Here is a 14,277-nt window from a genome sequence, read left to right as displayed (position 1 = left end):
TGCATGCAGTTTGTATTCCCACTCCAAAAGCAACATTCTGCTTCCTCATTCATTCTCTTTTTCTACTCCATGACTTTTGCATGATTCTGGGGGCAGGGGAAAGACTGGCACTTGGTCCATGTGGCTGACTGACAGACACACATATTTTAGCCTGCAAGTCCCATTGGGCTCTAAACTGCCACATAAGGTGTTTGAGTTATAGGGGGAGGGGAACTTACATTTATCAAGGGCTCCCTCTAGCCTTATGCCAGCTGCTTCTAGAATTCTCCACAATCTTCCCCCATTAGACATTCTTTATTCTGCACCCACTTTTAGAGGCAGGGAAGCTGTGCCTTGCCCACACCCTTTGTCTGTCTCAATGACAAGCTGAAGTCCTCATTGACCTATTGCTCTCAAATGCCAGGATGTGCCTGATGCCTATCTGGGGTGCCTCTTCTCCAGGCCTCTGAATATTAAGTGTGCAAAGCCCTGCGGGAAGACTCCTGTGAAGTTCAGCTCCAGCTTTCCCTCCCTGTCCAGTCTACACCTGATGGTTCTCCTGTCCTGGTCTGAGCTATGCAGTTCCTCACCCTGTAAGAGAGACAGATAGGATGGGGTAGGGAGGGAGATGCGGACATATTTTAAGAACGTTTCCTTGGTTGCTTCTCTTCTGTTTCTTCTCCCAGGCAGGTGATGGTCTTGTTGGTCCCCAGCTGAGCAGTGCCTCAGGAAGAGTTTTCATACATTAAAGAGGTTTGTATGGGGAACAGGGAATAGGCAAGAGTGCAGTCAGGGAGAAGGGCAGAGCAGGTTACGAGGAACATAGGACAGGGGAGACAAGATCTCCCAGGCACCCATTACCCACCCCAGATGTGAGCCCAGTTGGGGGATGGAGTGGGCATCAATGTGTGGAGACGATGTATGCTTCTGGGGACCTGGGCTCAGCTTCAGGCGAGGCCTAGACTCAGACTCCTTACCCCTCTGCCTCTTTACTGTCGTCACCTGCAGAGCGGCAGCATCTCTTTGTTCTGGTACTGGATGCCAGGTTTTAGCAGGCATCCATCCCTGTGATGGTGAGGCTGTGCTGGGAGCTCAGACACAGTGGTTCTACCCAGCGGAAGCTGAGCTTGGAGGCTGTCCTCCCTTCCTTGTTCCAATGCACACCCGCAGTCACAGTGCAGTGCCCGTGATTGGGGTCCGTGAAGCCTGGGCTGTGCTTGCCTGGCTCTGCCCTTCTCTCTTCTCTGCAGGTAGTGTGTCCTATCTTAGACCGCTCGACCTAGCTTAGTGAGTCATCCACAAGGGGCCAGGCGGGGGCCTTTTTTGATGACCCTTGACCTAGCTGCAGCCCCCACTTTGCATTCAGTGTGATCCCTGGGTGTCTATCTGCAGCTAGACTGGAAGTTTCCAAGGGTAGGACTCCTTTGGGTAGAGGCTTGTGTAGGAGATGAGGTGACACACCTTCGGTAGGCAGCAACTCTAGAGCACATCAGAGATACACTCCAGTGTCCGCCTTCAGCTCCGTCATCATAACAGGCCTGTGACAAGTGTTGCAAGGAATATGGGGGAGAGGACTGACCAATCAGGAGGCAAGGCTGGTCAGCCAAGTTCAGGTATTGTGTCACATGGGGCAAGAAGGATCTAGGTGGTACAACCTGAGGGGTGAGTTAGGATTCAGTAGGTGAGCTGGGGTTGGCAGGAGAAGGTCAGAAGAGGGAAGAGAAGGCCTGATGTCCCCAGACTGTTCCTACCTTTTATTTTTAGCGATATAGAGAAACCAGTATAGGCCCTTGGTACCAGATTCCAAAGATGCAAAAAGGGCCAAAGCAGTCTGGTTTTTTTCTCACTCCTGCTCTGGAGTCCTATGTTTATCCTCCTGCTCCCTCTTCTTTCCCCGCTCCTGTACCATTCCCACTGCTTGGCCAAGGGGTCCATCATGGGTTTTGCACCTCCTGGGTACCTGATGTTGACTCTGCCCAGCAGTGCCTCACAGTGATGTGGCGATAGCACAGAGCCTGTGGGCTGCAGAGGAGGGCTCTGGGAGCAGGGACTCAGTGACCCAATCTCACTGAACTCCAAACCAAGACCATCCAGGTGATGCTGCAAAGCCATGCCACCCCCACAGAGGCAGCCCACAGTCCCGCACTCAGCACCTGTCAATCAGACCTACATTGGAGAACCTTGGTCCAACAGGATGTCTCAGTCTGTACCCTAGCTTCTTAGACTAGCCACTCTCCCCTCCTTTGGAAGCCACAAGTTTCTGCACACCGGAGAGTGCCAATGAGTCTGCCTTAGGTTGGTACTGCCCCATCGGAGAGGCACAGGCAGGCTGTGTACCACAAGGGGTCACAGTAGACAAACACTCATCGCCTGTCCCAGCACCTACCTGATTTATTCTTGTATTCAATATCGAAGCCGGTGATGATGCTGTTTCCATCAAATCTCTGAGTCCAGCGCAGGTTCATGCTCCGGGCTTTCACCTCTCGAATCTCCAGCTCTGGGGGATCAGGGGGCTCTGGGCCATGATGAGAGAGGAGCAAAGGTGAGATAGTAACAGGCAGCTTAGCTGTGGGCCTCTGAGCCCTAGGGCAGATGGAAGGGCAGGCAGGCAGGAGAATGTACCTTGCACAGTGAGCTGGATCAAGCCCCGGTCCTCCCCATAGGAGTTGATAGCATGGCAGCTGAAGAACACGGAGTCCCCACGGTCAGCTGGCTTGAGCTGAGACAGGACGAGCAGGAGCAGAAAATATTCAGAGGGGGACAATCTAGGGGGTGGCTGGGAGGGTGGTTCAGGGGGCCTCTATCAAGGGTTTATCTTCCCAGAAGGTTTGAGATGGGCATATAGAGGAACTCAAGCAAGGAGGAAGGGTCATGAAAGAAGCTTGGTAGGGGTGTCCCCAAGGAGAAGAGGGGAGGCTCAGGGAGCCCAGGCAAGAAAGAGGGGTTGAGAAACCCACACAACGATGGCTGTGGTGGTCAGAAAGGAGACAGGCTGAGGTTCTGAAGTAGAAATTCCCGGGTAGAGAGGAGCAACGTGTGGGGATGGTAGGTACTTTGTGAGGTACAGTATAGGGCTCTCAATCACCCCGTTTACCTAGTGTAATGGGGTCCCCTGGTCTCAGGACTGAGTACTCACCTTAAGCGTGGAGACCACTTCATCACCATTGTCCTTGGTGGCAATGGCATACCGCATGACTCGGTCTGGGTCAATGACGGTGTCCCCCTTCTCCCAGCGGATGATGATGGGCCGCTCGCCCCGCGCGGTGCAGTTCAGCTCCTTGGCATGACCCTTGATGGCGATGGTGGTGTTGGGGTGGGAGGTGATCATGGCTGGGACTGGGAAAGAGGAGGCAAGGGGCTGTGAATACCCCAAGACCAGCCTGGGGGTGGTGCCTGTGTGACAGAAGCTTTGGTCCCCAGGCTGTCCCATCCCTGCCCGGCTGTCTCAAACCCCAGTGCCACAAATCCAGCCCTGCATGTCCCACCAGCTAGGCTCCGCTCTTCACTGCCCGATTTCAGAGGGTCTCCTCCTAAGGAAGGGCACCCTGCTGCCATGCCTGGCACTTTCCTCCTTCTCTTACACTTCCAGGACCCTTTCTAGAAGCACCAGCTTTTCATATGCACAGCATAGTTACAAATAATCCCAGTTATATTGAAACACAGTTGTGCAAATATTAAAAACACTAACAAGCAAACTTTGGATATTGTTTATCACACATCAATATGTTTTGCTCTTATTCTTTATGTGATAAGATCTGGCAGCAGGCCTTATAATTACCGTCTTATATTACCATGCTTTTGTGGCGGTGATGAGCACTAATGCTATTTTGAGAGATCTACAATAAGTATGACATGACATGAAAATATCTGTGTATTTCTATGGGTGACAGTCACACACACCGTTACTGCTGTGGTTTGTGGCTTCTGTTCACAGGAAATGACTAAATCTCAGTTAGAGGCTAACATAAAAAAAGATGTGGTTTCTCCACACTCAAATCAGCTCTGTAGATGTCTGGATCCTCAGGTTCAGGATCACACTCTAAGGCCAGGGTCTCTGCTTGTTAGAGTGGCTGAGGTGTGTTTAGCTTGTTCCACAGGAGGTCTGGATAGGGACGTTATAAAAGACCTTTCAGCAATGCTATTAGGGCTTACCAGATCCTGCTCCAACTGCTGACCATATGGCTTTACCAAGGTATAACCAAATTCCTCAACGGTCCTCAGGAGGTCCCCTCCATTTGCCTGGCAAGGAACCTTACCAACACCAGGGCCTCCTCAGGACTTGAGTGTCTTGACCAGAAACAGGGAGGGGAGTTATCATAGTCTCTGAAGTCTTGGCTCCTGCCCTCTGTGAAACCCAAACCAACATGTGCTGGGCTCTCAGACCATTGTGAGGCACTGTGCCAGGCCTTGGGTATAAATGCTGCAACACACCCAGTTCTGACCTAGATGAAGGGACTGGGGAGACAGATGTATTTGTGGGCGACAGGAACACAGGAGACATCTGAGGAGTGTTCTATGGATGTATAGGAAGGCGTGACACACTTGCCACAAACATTCACTAAGACCTAGCATGTGGAGCCTGCTCACACTGCGTTCTGCCAATCAGAGAGAAACTGGCCACTGACGGCTATTGGCTTGTCACGCAACGGTGCATAAAGAGACCCTGGTTTCTCTTGTTTCAGAACTTGGTCCCCTGGTACAAAGTCTGTTCCTTTCCAGTGGCTCCTCTTATTCCCCCGCTCCCTCCAGTGTCCTCCTGGATTGCTGTCCATTTCTTGTTTTGTTTTCATGTTGTGCATGCATGAGTATTTGTGTGTGTGAGTGTGTGTGTGGGTGTGAGTGTATGTATGTGAGTGTGTGTGCATGCATACTTGAGAGTATGTGTGTGAGTGTATGTGAGTACGTGTGTATGTGTGTATGCTCGCACTCGTGCCCATGCAGAGGCCAGAGATTGATGTCAGGTGTTGAACCTGGAGCTCATTGATTGGGCCAGCCGGTCTGGCCAGCTAATCGTAGGGACCCTTTTGCCTCCAATGGCAGGCATACCATCATGCTCACTTTTTTAAATGGGTTCTGGTGAATCAAACTCAGGTCCTCTTGCTTGTGCAGCAAGTACTTTACCAACAGAGTTATCTCTCCAGCCATGGCCCTTCTTCCAGTTTCAATGACTAGCCCAGATACTAATCATTCCAACAAAGTCTCCAGAGACATCTGGTTTTTACGACCAAAGGAGCCTTTGGAGAAAGGAAGTGTGGGCCTGGAGGGATGCAACCTCAGATACCAACTGAGGGTGAAGGGATGATCTGAACAGGTTCAGGAAGGTGGAGGGCAGCATCTGCTCCCTCAGGCTCCCTGAGGTCACACCTCACAGCCAGCTCTTTTCACTCAGGCCTCCATGTGCAGGATCTGAGGTGGGGTGGAGGTGGGGCAGCCCTAGCCCCAGGCCCCCTGTACCAATGTCTCAGCACATTCCCTAGTCCCGACTCATCAAATAATGAAGCAGATAAACTTTATAATGCACGACATTACACCAGAATATACAATAAAATGCGAAAGACAAATAACGAGGTGTAAGTTATAATGAAGAAAAAGCCTGCAGTCAGAGACATCCAAGTATGAATTATTGACTAAGGTTTTACACTCTCAAGGATGTGCGCAGGAATATTTTTCCATCAAAGATTTGCATAATTCACTCGTATAAACCTGGGTGGAATATAGAGTGAGATTTTACATCGACAAGTCGAGCCTTGCACTGCAGATGCCTCCAAGTTTTACAGGAGGGTGGGAATGCTGGGGTGGGGGAGACCCAGCTGCTTCTGCAATACCCGCAGGGAATGAGCAAGGCCTGAATCTGAGCCACTGGGTGGGTCTAGGGCCTGCGGTAGTTGGGAAAGAGGGGATCGTGTGTGTGTGTGTGTGTGTGTGTGTGTGTGTGTGCATGTGTGTGTGTACAAAAGGGAGCATGAGGGTAGCGTCAGGCTTAGCACAGGTGAAAGTCTGGGAAGGCGATGGGGAGGAAGAGTCTTTGGGAAAGTCCCCCAACTCTGAGCCACACGGAGAAGCTTGCTTATCTACTCCCTGCCTTCCATACCGGCCTGCAGTATCCTGTGTAAAGTCACTGTCTATCCAGATGCAGCTTCGTGCCAGGACCTGCACCTTGCCAAGTGGAGCACAGATCTGGTTTCAGACTCCACCTACCCTGTAGTTGGCACACCTTTGAGCAGTGCACAGCCTGTACACCCACTCCAGGGCACTTGGCTTTCCAATCAGGGTTACCCAGAGCCCGACAAGTTGGTAGCCAGAGGCAGCGGGGTCCCCAGAGATCTTTGGCTTCTCAGTTCTGCATAGCAACAATATCAGGGCTGGTTTCCTATATTCTCATTGACTAGATGTGTTTATAGTAACAAGTGCCAGGCAAGACACCCCAAGGCTCTCCCTACTGCTAGCCCACGGAAGCCATTGAAGGCAAGGAGGAGGGGAGTTTGAAGGGTTTGAGGGCCAGGAGGCCTAGGCTCTAGTCTTGCCACTATGAGCTTCTTAGGCCTTCAACACATTTAACTTCTCTTGTGTCCCACAGCATGATAGTGGGGACATAATGAGTGTACATGTATTGGTACAGTACCAGTCTAACCAGGCTCTAAACACCCGCCCCCAAGACACATGCTTTAAGGGAAGCATTAGCTTGACCCATGTGCACCAAATTCCTCGCTTAAAACATTTCTGGCAGACGATTCCACAGAATCAGAGCGGCCGGATAAAGATCAGCTCCTCTAAGTCTGCATCCACCAGCCACAGGCACTGCTGAGTATCTGAAACATGATGGGGAGAACTGAGAGGCATCACAAATGTAAAAGAGATACCAGGTTTCAGAAAAGTAAAAAGAAGAGAAATGCAAACTACCTCTCTTACATTTTTATATTGATGATACGTGTTGATGCGCTAGAGAGATTGAGTGAAATGAACTGCAGGATTACAACTCATACAGGCAGAGAAGCTAGGCTGTTAAGGGAAGCGATTTGTCCAAGGCCACTCTGCAGTGTACCTGAAAAGAGGTGGACAGCTGAGCACAGTGGGGTACACCTGTAATCCCAGCTATTGGGGTGGTGATGCTGAAGCAGGAGTATTGTTTGAGACAGCTTGAGTAATACAGCGAGGGCCATGAAGAAGAAGAAGGATGTGGAGAAGGTGGAGGAGGAAGAGGACCTAGAGGAGGAGAGATGAGAGAGAGAGAGAGAGAGAGAGGAGAGAGAGAGAGAAAGAGAGAGAATCACAGTGCCAAGTTCCTGATGAAATTCTGTCTTGTTCTGAGTTTTCACTGTCAGAGAGCATTGATGGGGTGGGAGCTGGGGGTGGGGGATAAGGCTGAGGCCAACTTCACTCACCCTGGAAATGGCATTTGCAACCCACAGAGAATGAGGAGACCCCGGAAAGGACAGAATGGCAGCCCTCCTGCTTGACCCGAGAGAAGCTTAGTAGCTTGGCTGCCTTGGGAGTAGTGAGCTCCCTGTGCTGGATCTAGGCAGACAGCTATGGCTGTTACAGAGAAGGGTTGGTGAGGCTGGATTGAGGCACAGCTCTGGGCTCTGGGGCTGTGTTTTGCTCAGGAGAAAGGGGAAGACAGCCTGGAAAAACAGCTCACTGTTTGGAGAAGGGACTTGAGGCACTGTCTTCTGGCACATAGGAATCTCCAGCCCTTCTTGGGCCCTGAATCTACTTGCCAGCCAGCAAACTGTAATAGAGAGCTCCACCTCTGTTCTCTCCCCCCCAGGCTCTGTCTCATCCTGTAAGGGTCAGGTGTCCTCATTGTCCTCCTGTTGCTTATGGGGCTGATGGACAGCCAGATTTAACAAGTCAACAACCCTCTCAAACCCACCATAGAGGGAATGGGGTCAGCAAATGTTGACCCATTTGCTCTCCTTGCCTGTCTTCACACACACACACACACACACACACACACACACACACACACACACACACATCTGTGGCCCTCTGTGGTGATAAGCTTGCCATGTGGCAGCATATTCTGTATGTTTTTCATAAGTGACCTCCTCAGAGGGACTCTGTGCCACTATCCCCTGCAGTGAGCCCAGTGCCCACTGTTTCTTCACTAGCTCCATGGCCTCCTTGGCACCTGCAGTGCTCTGGATGCACCGAGTCCTTGCTTCATTTTCAGTTAGCTCTCCTGGTGCCAACTGGAAATGAGACCTCAGGAAATGAGTCTCATTGGCCCCATTCTTCAGACGGGAACCTGAGGCTTCCAGCAGGGCCTAGTCACCCTCTGCACTGTGCTGACGGGAGCTGGGTACCTCTCACCATCGGTCTGCCTGCACTTCTTACCCATGGTCTCTGGTTTTCAGAAGTGGGATTGAGTTACTACCAAACATTGTGGCCTCTATGCGCTTGCTGGTATAGCCTCAGTGTATGACCCTGGGGAGCGAGGGAGGGATCCCAGATTTAGGGGACCCAGTCAGAAGGCATAGGACAGAGTCCTGGGCAGATATGCTAATGATAGCTGTGGGATCGTCACACTGGTTCCCTAAAGGTGGGAGGTGACCCTGAGAGACTCCTGGTGGGCAGCAGGCCCATCCACTTGAAGCTTCCTATTCCTGTGCAGTCAAGTTACACTCGAGTGTCCAGCATGGGACAAACAGCCGTAGAGGGCACAGCAGCAGCTTGGCAGATTCCAGGTCCTTCCCTGATTCCACGTCTATCACATGGAGACACTTCTCCTGCAAGGCATCCCAGTTGGACATGCTCTCCTGCATGCTATCTCCTTGGTCTGACGGGAAGATTCCTGTGCAGAAGTCTCTGTAGGCCCCAGCCTGACACGTATCTATAAAGCGGAATGTCTGTGGTGCTCTGTGACCCCCTCCTCTGCCACCCCATCCCTCAGGCAGCCTCGATGGGCCATGGAGCTCCAGTTACCCCCAGGCAGGCCTGTAGAGCTAAATCCTGGGCCTCTTCCTGGTCCTGCGGGGCCTTAATGGCAGGTACAGTAGATAGCAGAGAAGGATCTAGAACAGGGGGACCCTGACTGCAGAGAGTGGCCATCCCTCCCTGGGATCCAGTGCCCTCCCCGGAGCTGCCAGCCCAGGAGAGAGGAAATCAATTTCAGAAACAGGACAGTTGTCGGAATCCGATGTTACCGGGTCTGTCTGTGAAATTACTCTCAGGCTGGCTCCTGTTGCCCCCGAGGTTCTGCCCAGATCAATCGCTATTTACATTTTAATTTGATTTGAGAGGCCGATAGATTCTTAAAACACTGTGAGACAGTCGCTCACCACATACTTTGTTTGCCACCAACCTCAGGCTTGGAGGTAGATTTTTTTTTTAAAGGCAGGGTTTCTCTGTTTTGTAGCTCTGATTGTCTGGAACTTACTGTGTATGTGTAAGGCTGGTCTCAAACACGCAGAGATCTGCCTACTTCTGCCTCCCAGGAGCTGGAAGTGGTCTACAGTCCTCAAACTTTGCATTATGGACTAAACTTTCCTTCGTTTCCCAGCTCCCTCCATTTCCTCAGGTCTCAATTCCCAATCCGGTATGGGTCTAGTCCTTCAGTTTGCGGAACATTGCGTTATGTTTTGATGAGAGCCTCATTCTTTACTTCAAAGGAGGACAGACCAGGATCTATTGCCCCTACCAGGATGGAAACTCAGAGAGTTAGGTGAGCTGTATGTAGTCGTATCATGGGGACCCGCAAAGAGGAGATCAGGCTCCCGAGGGTTCACCATGTCTCTTCATGCAGTGTTAACCTAGAAGTCTCTGTCCTGGTTGCATCTACACACACACCCTGGATGAGTTTTGGGAAGAGTTCAGAAAGCAGAAAACAGGAGGTGCATGAGATATGCAGGGGGTGGGGGTGGGTGGGCAGAGGCCAGCCCTTAAATGGTGGGGCTGAGGCAGGAGCAGGGACAATGAGGCAGGCTCCCTCCTTGGCTGGCTCCCTCCCTCTCTTTGGTGATGGGAGCTCAGCTGCTGTTTCTGACAGTCCTCAAGCCACTGGGGAGGGGACGTTCAGCTATGAATACCCAGTGGAGAAACGCTGCCCTGCGGGGAGAATGGGAAGAAACCGATGACAATGGCCCAGTTGTTGGAGGCTGAGGGGCTGACAGGGAGGCTCTTTGGTGCCCAAATGTGATTTGATTGAGGGTTTACTGTGCACCAGGCACTGGGAAGGAAGATACTGAATCCTTACCGGAGGGGAAACTGAGGTTTAGAGGAACCAATAGGCTATGGTGGCCCAGCCAGTAAGTGGAGGTCAGAGTCCATCTCAGGAAACTTGCTGGCCCTGTAACACTGGGCAGAGGAAGAGGCGGGGGTGAGGGTTGGGGACAGGCAGACTAGGTGCCTGACACTACTATGCCAGGGCTGTGGTGGAGGCTGACTTGGGGTAAATGAATTAGTCTTGGAATTGGGGAGCAAGGATGCAAGTCTTCTCTCCCAGACAGGTGTTCTGCATAAGGTCCAGGAAGTTTGCATACCTGTTGACACTTGAGAACTATTATGAAGCTTAATAACTCATCATAGGGCATGTAGCTCAGTCAGTTGAGCCTCACATGTGTAGAGCTCTGGGCTCAATCCTCAGCACTGTATAGACTGGGCAGAGTGGTACAGGAGGCAGGAAGATCAGGGCCATCTTCAGTTAAATAGTGAGTCTGCGCTACATGAGACACTGTTTGAACAACAACCCCCCAAAATCAAAACCAATAAGCCTATCATGGTGCAGATCCAACCCTTAGAGGTTGTGACTTAATGGGTCAGGGTGGGGCCACTCTCAGCTTGTTGGTCCTTACATGACCAGAGTAAAGAACCATGGGGTTGGATTCTTGGTTCTTCCCTTGCCTCAGACAGGAAGTCCCCAAAGCCACCAAAATTGGAAGCGTGACCACAAAGTCAGTGCTCACTGCCACCAAGGGAGGACCTTGGTTTTTGCAGTATTTCTGAGAATGCAACTACAGTCTCTGCAGATCTCTCCCTGGTCCTTCTGTGGAAAAGGACGGCTTAGGGAGATGAAATGGCTCCAAGAAGTCCTCCTCTCTGCCCTCAGGTGGACTCAGCTCTCAGAGACAGCAGGTGCCTTGGAGCAAGGCTCAGAGCTCTGTATGCCCACCCTGTCAGGGGAGAACGTGTTCCTCTCTCTCTGGGGCTCTCAGAGCTTTCTGTTTTCCAAAGGATTACAAGCATCCTGAGAGGTGAGGGGGACTCCTTCTCCTCAAACCTAGTCTTTTCTCCTCCCTCCCTCCAAAGCCTGTGTCCCCCTCCGTGTTAACAAGCTCCCTGACAAGAACAGGACCTGCTTGGCAGTCTGAGATAAGCCACCACAAAGGGGCATCGTTGGCACGCTGGGAGGTGGGAACAGTTTCCACTCCAGCCACTCAGCTCAGCCTCAGTGGCATCCCAGCTCAGCAAGCTTCCCCTGGGACAGCCTGGGAGGGGGATGGTGGTGGTGCCTTCTGCTGCCTGCTTTGTTTCCAGTTCTTAAAGAGCCAGGCCATGGCGTTGTTAATTTGATTGCACCCGCTCAGGCTTCTTGTCGCCTCTGATTAGGCAAGCTCCACCTGAAGTGTGAGATTAGTTCAAATTGTGTGGCAGCAACCAGCCCGGCCGTGGTGAACAGGCAGGAAGGAGCCTGGGGAGCTTGCAGGCCCCCAAGACTCCAGCTATCCATGGCCTAAGGATGCAGACATTAGGACTCTCACAGGAAGAGTGTGTATACATGCAAAAAGGGTGCTGAACTCTGGGTTCTTGTAGCCTCCAACTGCAGGCCTTTCTCTGATGCATGGAGGGTGCAGCTGCCGCCCTCAGTCTCACCAGGCCCTCCTCTGTCCAGCTATAAAATGGGGCAGCCACTTCTTCTCTTGGCCGCTGGCCAAGGTGTGCAAGAGCAGAAGTAGGGTGGGGGATGGCGGGGCCCATTTCCCCACCGAGAGTGCTGGAAAAGAGATAGTAATAATAATAGCTAACATTTATTGAATACTTATTATGTGCACGCACCGTGGTTAATGCTTTCCACGAATTAGCTCATTAAACCCCTCCCCCCACGGCCCTAGGAGGCTCCAGGGGGGTGGCAGTTGGCGGTTCAAGACGGCTTGGAATTGGCAGAATCCTTTTAGAAACACGAACGCTTTTCTTTGGCTACCAAGAGCAAGTGTTCTGGGTCAGTGCTGAGAAGACCCCAGAGCTGGAGTTGCAAGCTTTTTCTGGAAAGGGCCAAGAGGTTAGTGGTTGTGGGTCACTGCTGTGCCAAAGAGGCCACAGACAGCGCATAGGGAACGAATAATGGGTGTGGCCTGGTACAGCAGGTGCTGGCCAGGTTGGACCTGAGCCAGATTGGAGGCATAGCTTGCTGACCCCTGCTGTGGAGGTGTGACCTTGGGGCCCTTGACTATGAGGGTGGGTTGGCTAACAGACTGCTCATACTCAGCTCAAGAGGGTTGATTGTGGAGTCCCAAGAAAGTTCCTGATGGCCATACTGGAGGTGGCGCTAGGAAAGGACACACAGAGAAGATGACAGGACCCCACAGGGAAAGGCCATATGGCGATAGGGGCAGGAACTGGGACAATGTTCCCACAGCTGAAGCAAGGACCCCAAGATTTGCTATAATCCGCAAAGATGCTTCCTTAGGTGGCCTCAGGAAAGCAAGCACAGGCCTAGTGACGTCCTGCGTCAGACTGTGAACTCTGAAGGAGCAAGTTTGTACTGTTTTGAGGAACTTGGTTGGTGGTGGTACTTTGTTGTAGCAGCCAGGGTTAACTGAGGCAGGGTTCTGGAAGTAGCAGACTTAGGGGGATTCTTTGCTGGGTCCCTAAGTCTTGCTTTCTGGGTCAAGAAGATAACCTATCACAGTGAATTAAGTTTCTGAGGGTCATGAAGGCTACCCCAGCTCTACATAGACATCTCACCCCGTGGGCAAGCCCAGGCTAACCAGTCACCTCTACGTTGCCATAGCACCCAACGCTATCTCTCCATCGGGATCATCTCAGTGGGTGACACTGCCACCCCTTCTCTTCAGCCTCAAGCTCTTGACTGTCTCCCAGGTCACAACAGCTTGGTACTGTTCCTTCAGAGGGAAATCCTCCTTCCTCTCCAGTCCCTGCTCAGGGTCCTAATGCCACTCCTCCCCTCTAGGATCTCATGCCTACCCCTTGGTCCCCGGCTGTGATCTTCTGCTCAGGTGCTCTCCTCACTGTCTCCCATGCAGACTCTTACAGCAGTGCCTTTACCTGGCTGCCAGGTTCCCCGAAGCCTCCTCTCTCCTTGCTCCTCGAGGTTGTACCCAGTACAGCCCCTCCTGGAAGCCCTGGCTGGCTCTGTTGCTCACTCTGGGCTCTTCAGTCTTTGACCTGACTGAAGGCACAGCCTGCAGCTTTGTAGCCCAGGCCTGTGCCGCGTCTAAAGACTTGTAGCTGCTTTTTAACCAGTCTGTGATTCCTAGAGTCTGGGATGGGGACTTAGCCTCGCCTTCTCATCTTGAAGATCGCTGAGGTTTGGGTACAGCTGCAGTGTCTCTCTGGGGTTCGTGTGCTGAGACCAAGTTCCTATGGTGAGTGTCAGGAGGGTGGGAACTTGATGTGACTGTGGCATTGATAGGCTGGCTCTGAGGTTGCCCTGAGTAGACCACCAGGGTAAGCAGGGCTATGGAGTGAATTCGGATGGGGTTTTAAGCAGGTGAAGGGATACACACACATGTACACATTTGCACAAGCTCCCTGTTTCTTACATGCCTCGCCCTGTCTTGGGCCTTTAGGTTCATGAGCTCAAATAAACTCTTTTTCTTAAAGAGCTAGCCAGCCTGTGTGTTATATTGTTAGCAATAGAAAGCGGTAAATAGACCTTGGCACCGTGTTGGATGATGGGCTACTCAGCAAGTATGTGCTTGTGGCTTGCCTGATCTAACGGTGCATTCACCCAGAGGGGCTTGTGTCATGACTGGGCTCCCTACCTGGGCCAAAGGTTGGAGGTGTTTCTTATCTCTCTGCCTGCCTTTCTGTGTCTTCTTACCTACCACACAGAGACCCGCATGCAGGATTCCTGGATCCTGGCTCTCATCTGAGCTGTCCTGAGTGACCCCTTGGAGCTGGGACCCATTTGGAAACTCTTCAGTGTGGTCATAGGAACTTCTGGGGCAGGGGAGTGAAAATATGTCACCTGTCCCCACCTCTGAGGAGTGAGTGGCCCAGGTGAGGCACCTGGAGATAAACAGGGAGCAGAAGTTGAAGGAACCTGACCACGTCTCTTCTTTTCAGCAAAACCTCCCCTGTCTGCACAAGACCTGGGTTCCTATGAGATGAAAGATG

The 14,277-nt window shown here is 51.9% G+C and overlaps 1 protein-coding gene across 1 annotated transcript in view; it reads right to left on the bottom strand.

Annotated features, from left to right (window-relative positions):
• The window catches only part of Dscaml1 (DS cell adhesion molecule like 1), a 310,097-nt gene that overhangs the window by 45,831 nt on the left and 249,989 nt on the right, over positions 1–14,277 (bottom strand). Inside the window, exons 10-12 of the mRNA XM_050156418.1 lie at positions 3,116–3,315; positions 2,602–2,698; positions 2,366–2,494 (exon numbers count right to left, since the gene is read on the bottom strand). Of these exons, the coding sequence (XP_050012375.1) occupies positions 2,366–2,494; positions 2,602–2,698; positions 3,116–3,315 (426 nt within the window). The remainder of the gene's footprint in view (positions 1–2,365; positions 2,495–2,601; positions 2,699–3,115; positions 3,316–14,277) is intronic.

The sequence above is a fragment of the Alexandromys fortis genome, unplaced genomic scaffold (assembly GCF_014885135.2).
Source record: "Alexandromys fortis isolate MF-2015 unplaced genomic scaffold, M_Fortis_MF-2015_v1.1 scaffold_89, whole genome shotgun sequence".
Lineage (NCBI taxonomy): Eukaryota > Metazoa > Chordata > Mammalia > Rodentia > Cricetidae > Alexandromys > Alexandromys fortis.
Note: the sequence above shows the minus strand (reverse complement) of the source record. Positions and strands in the feature narration are given on the sequence as shown.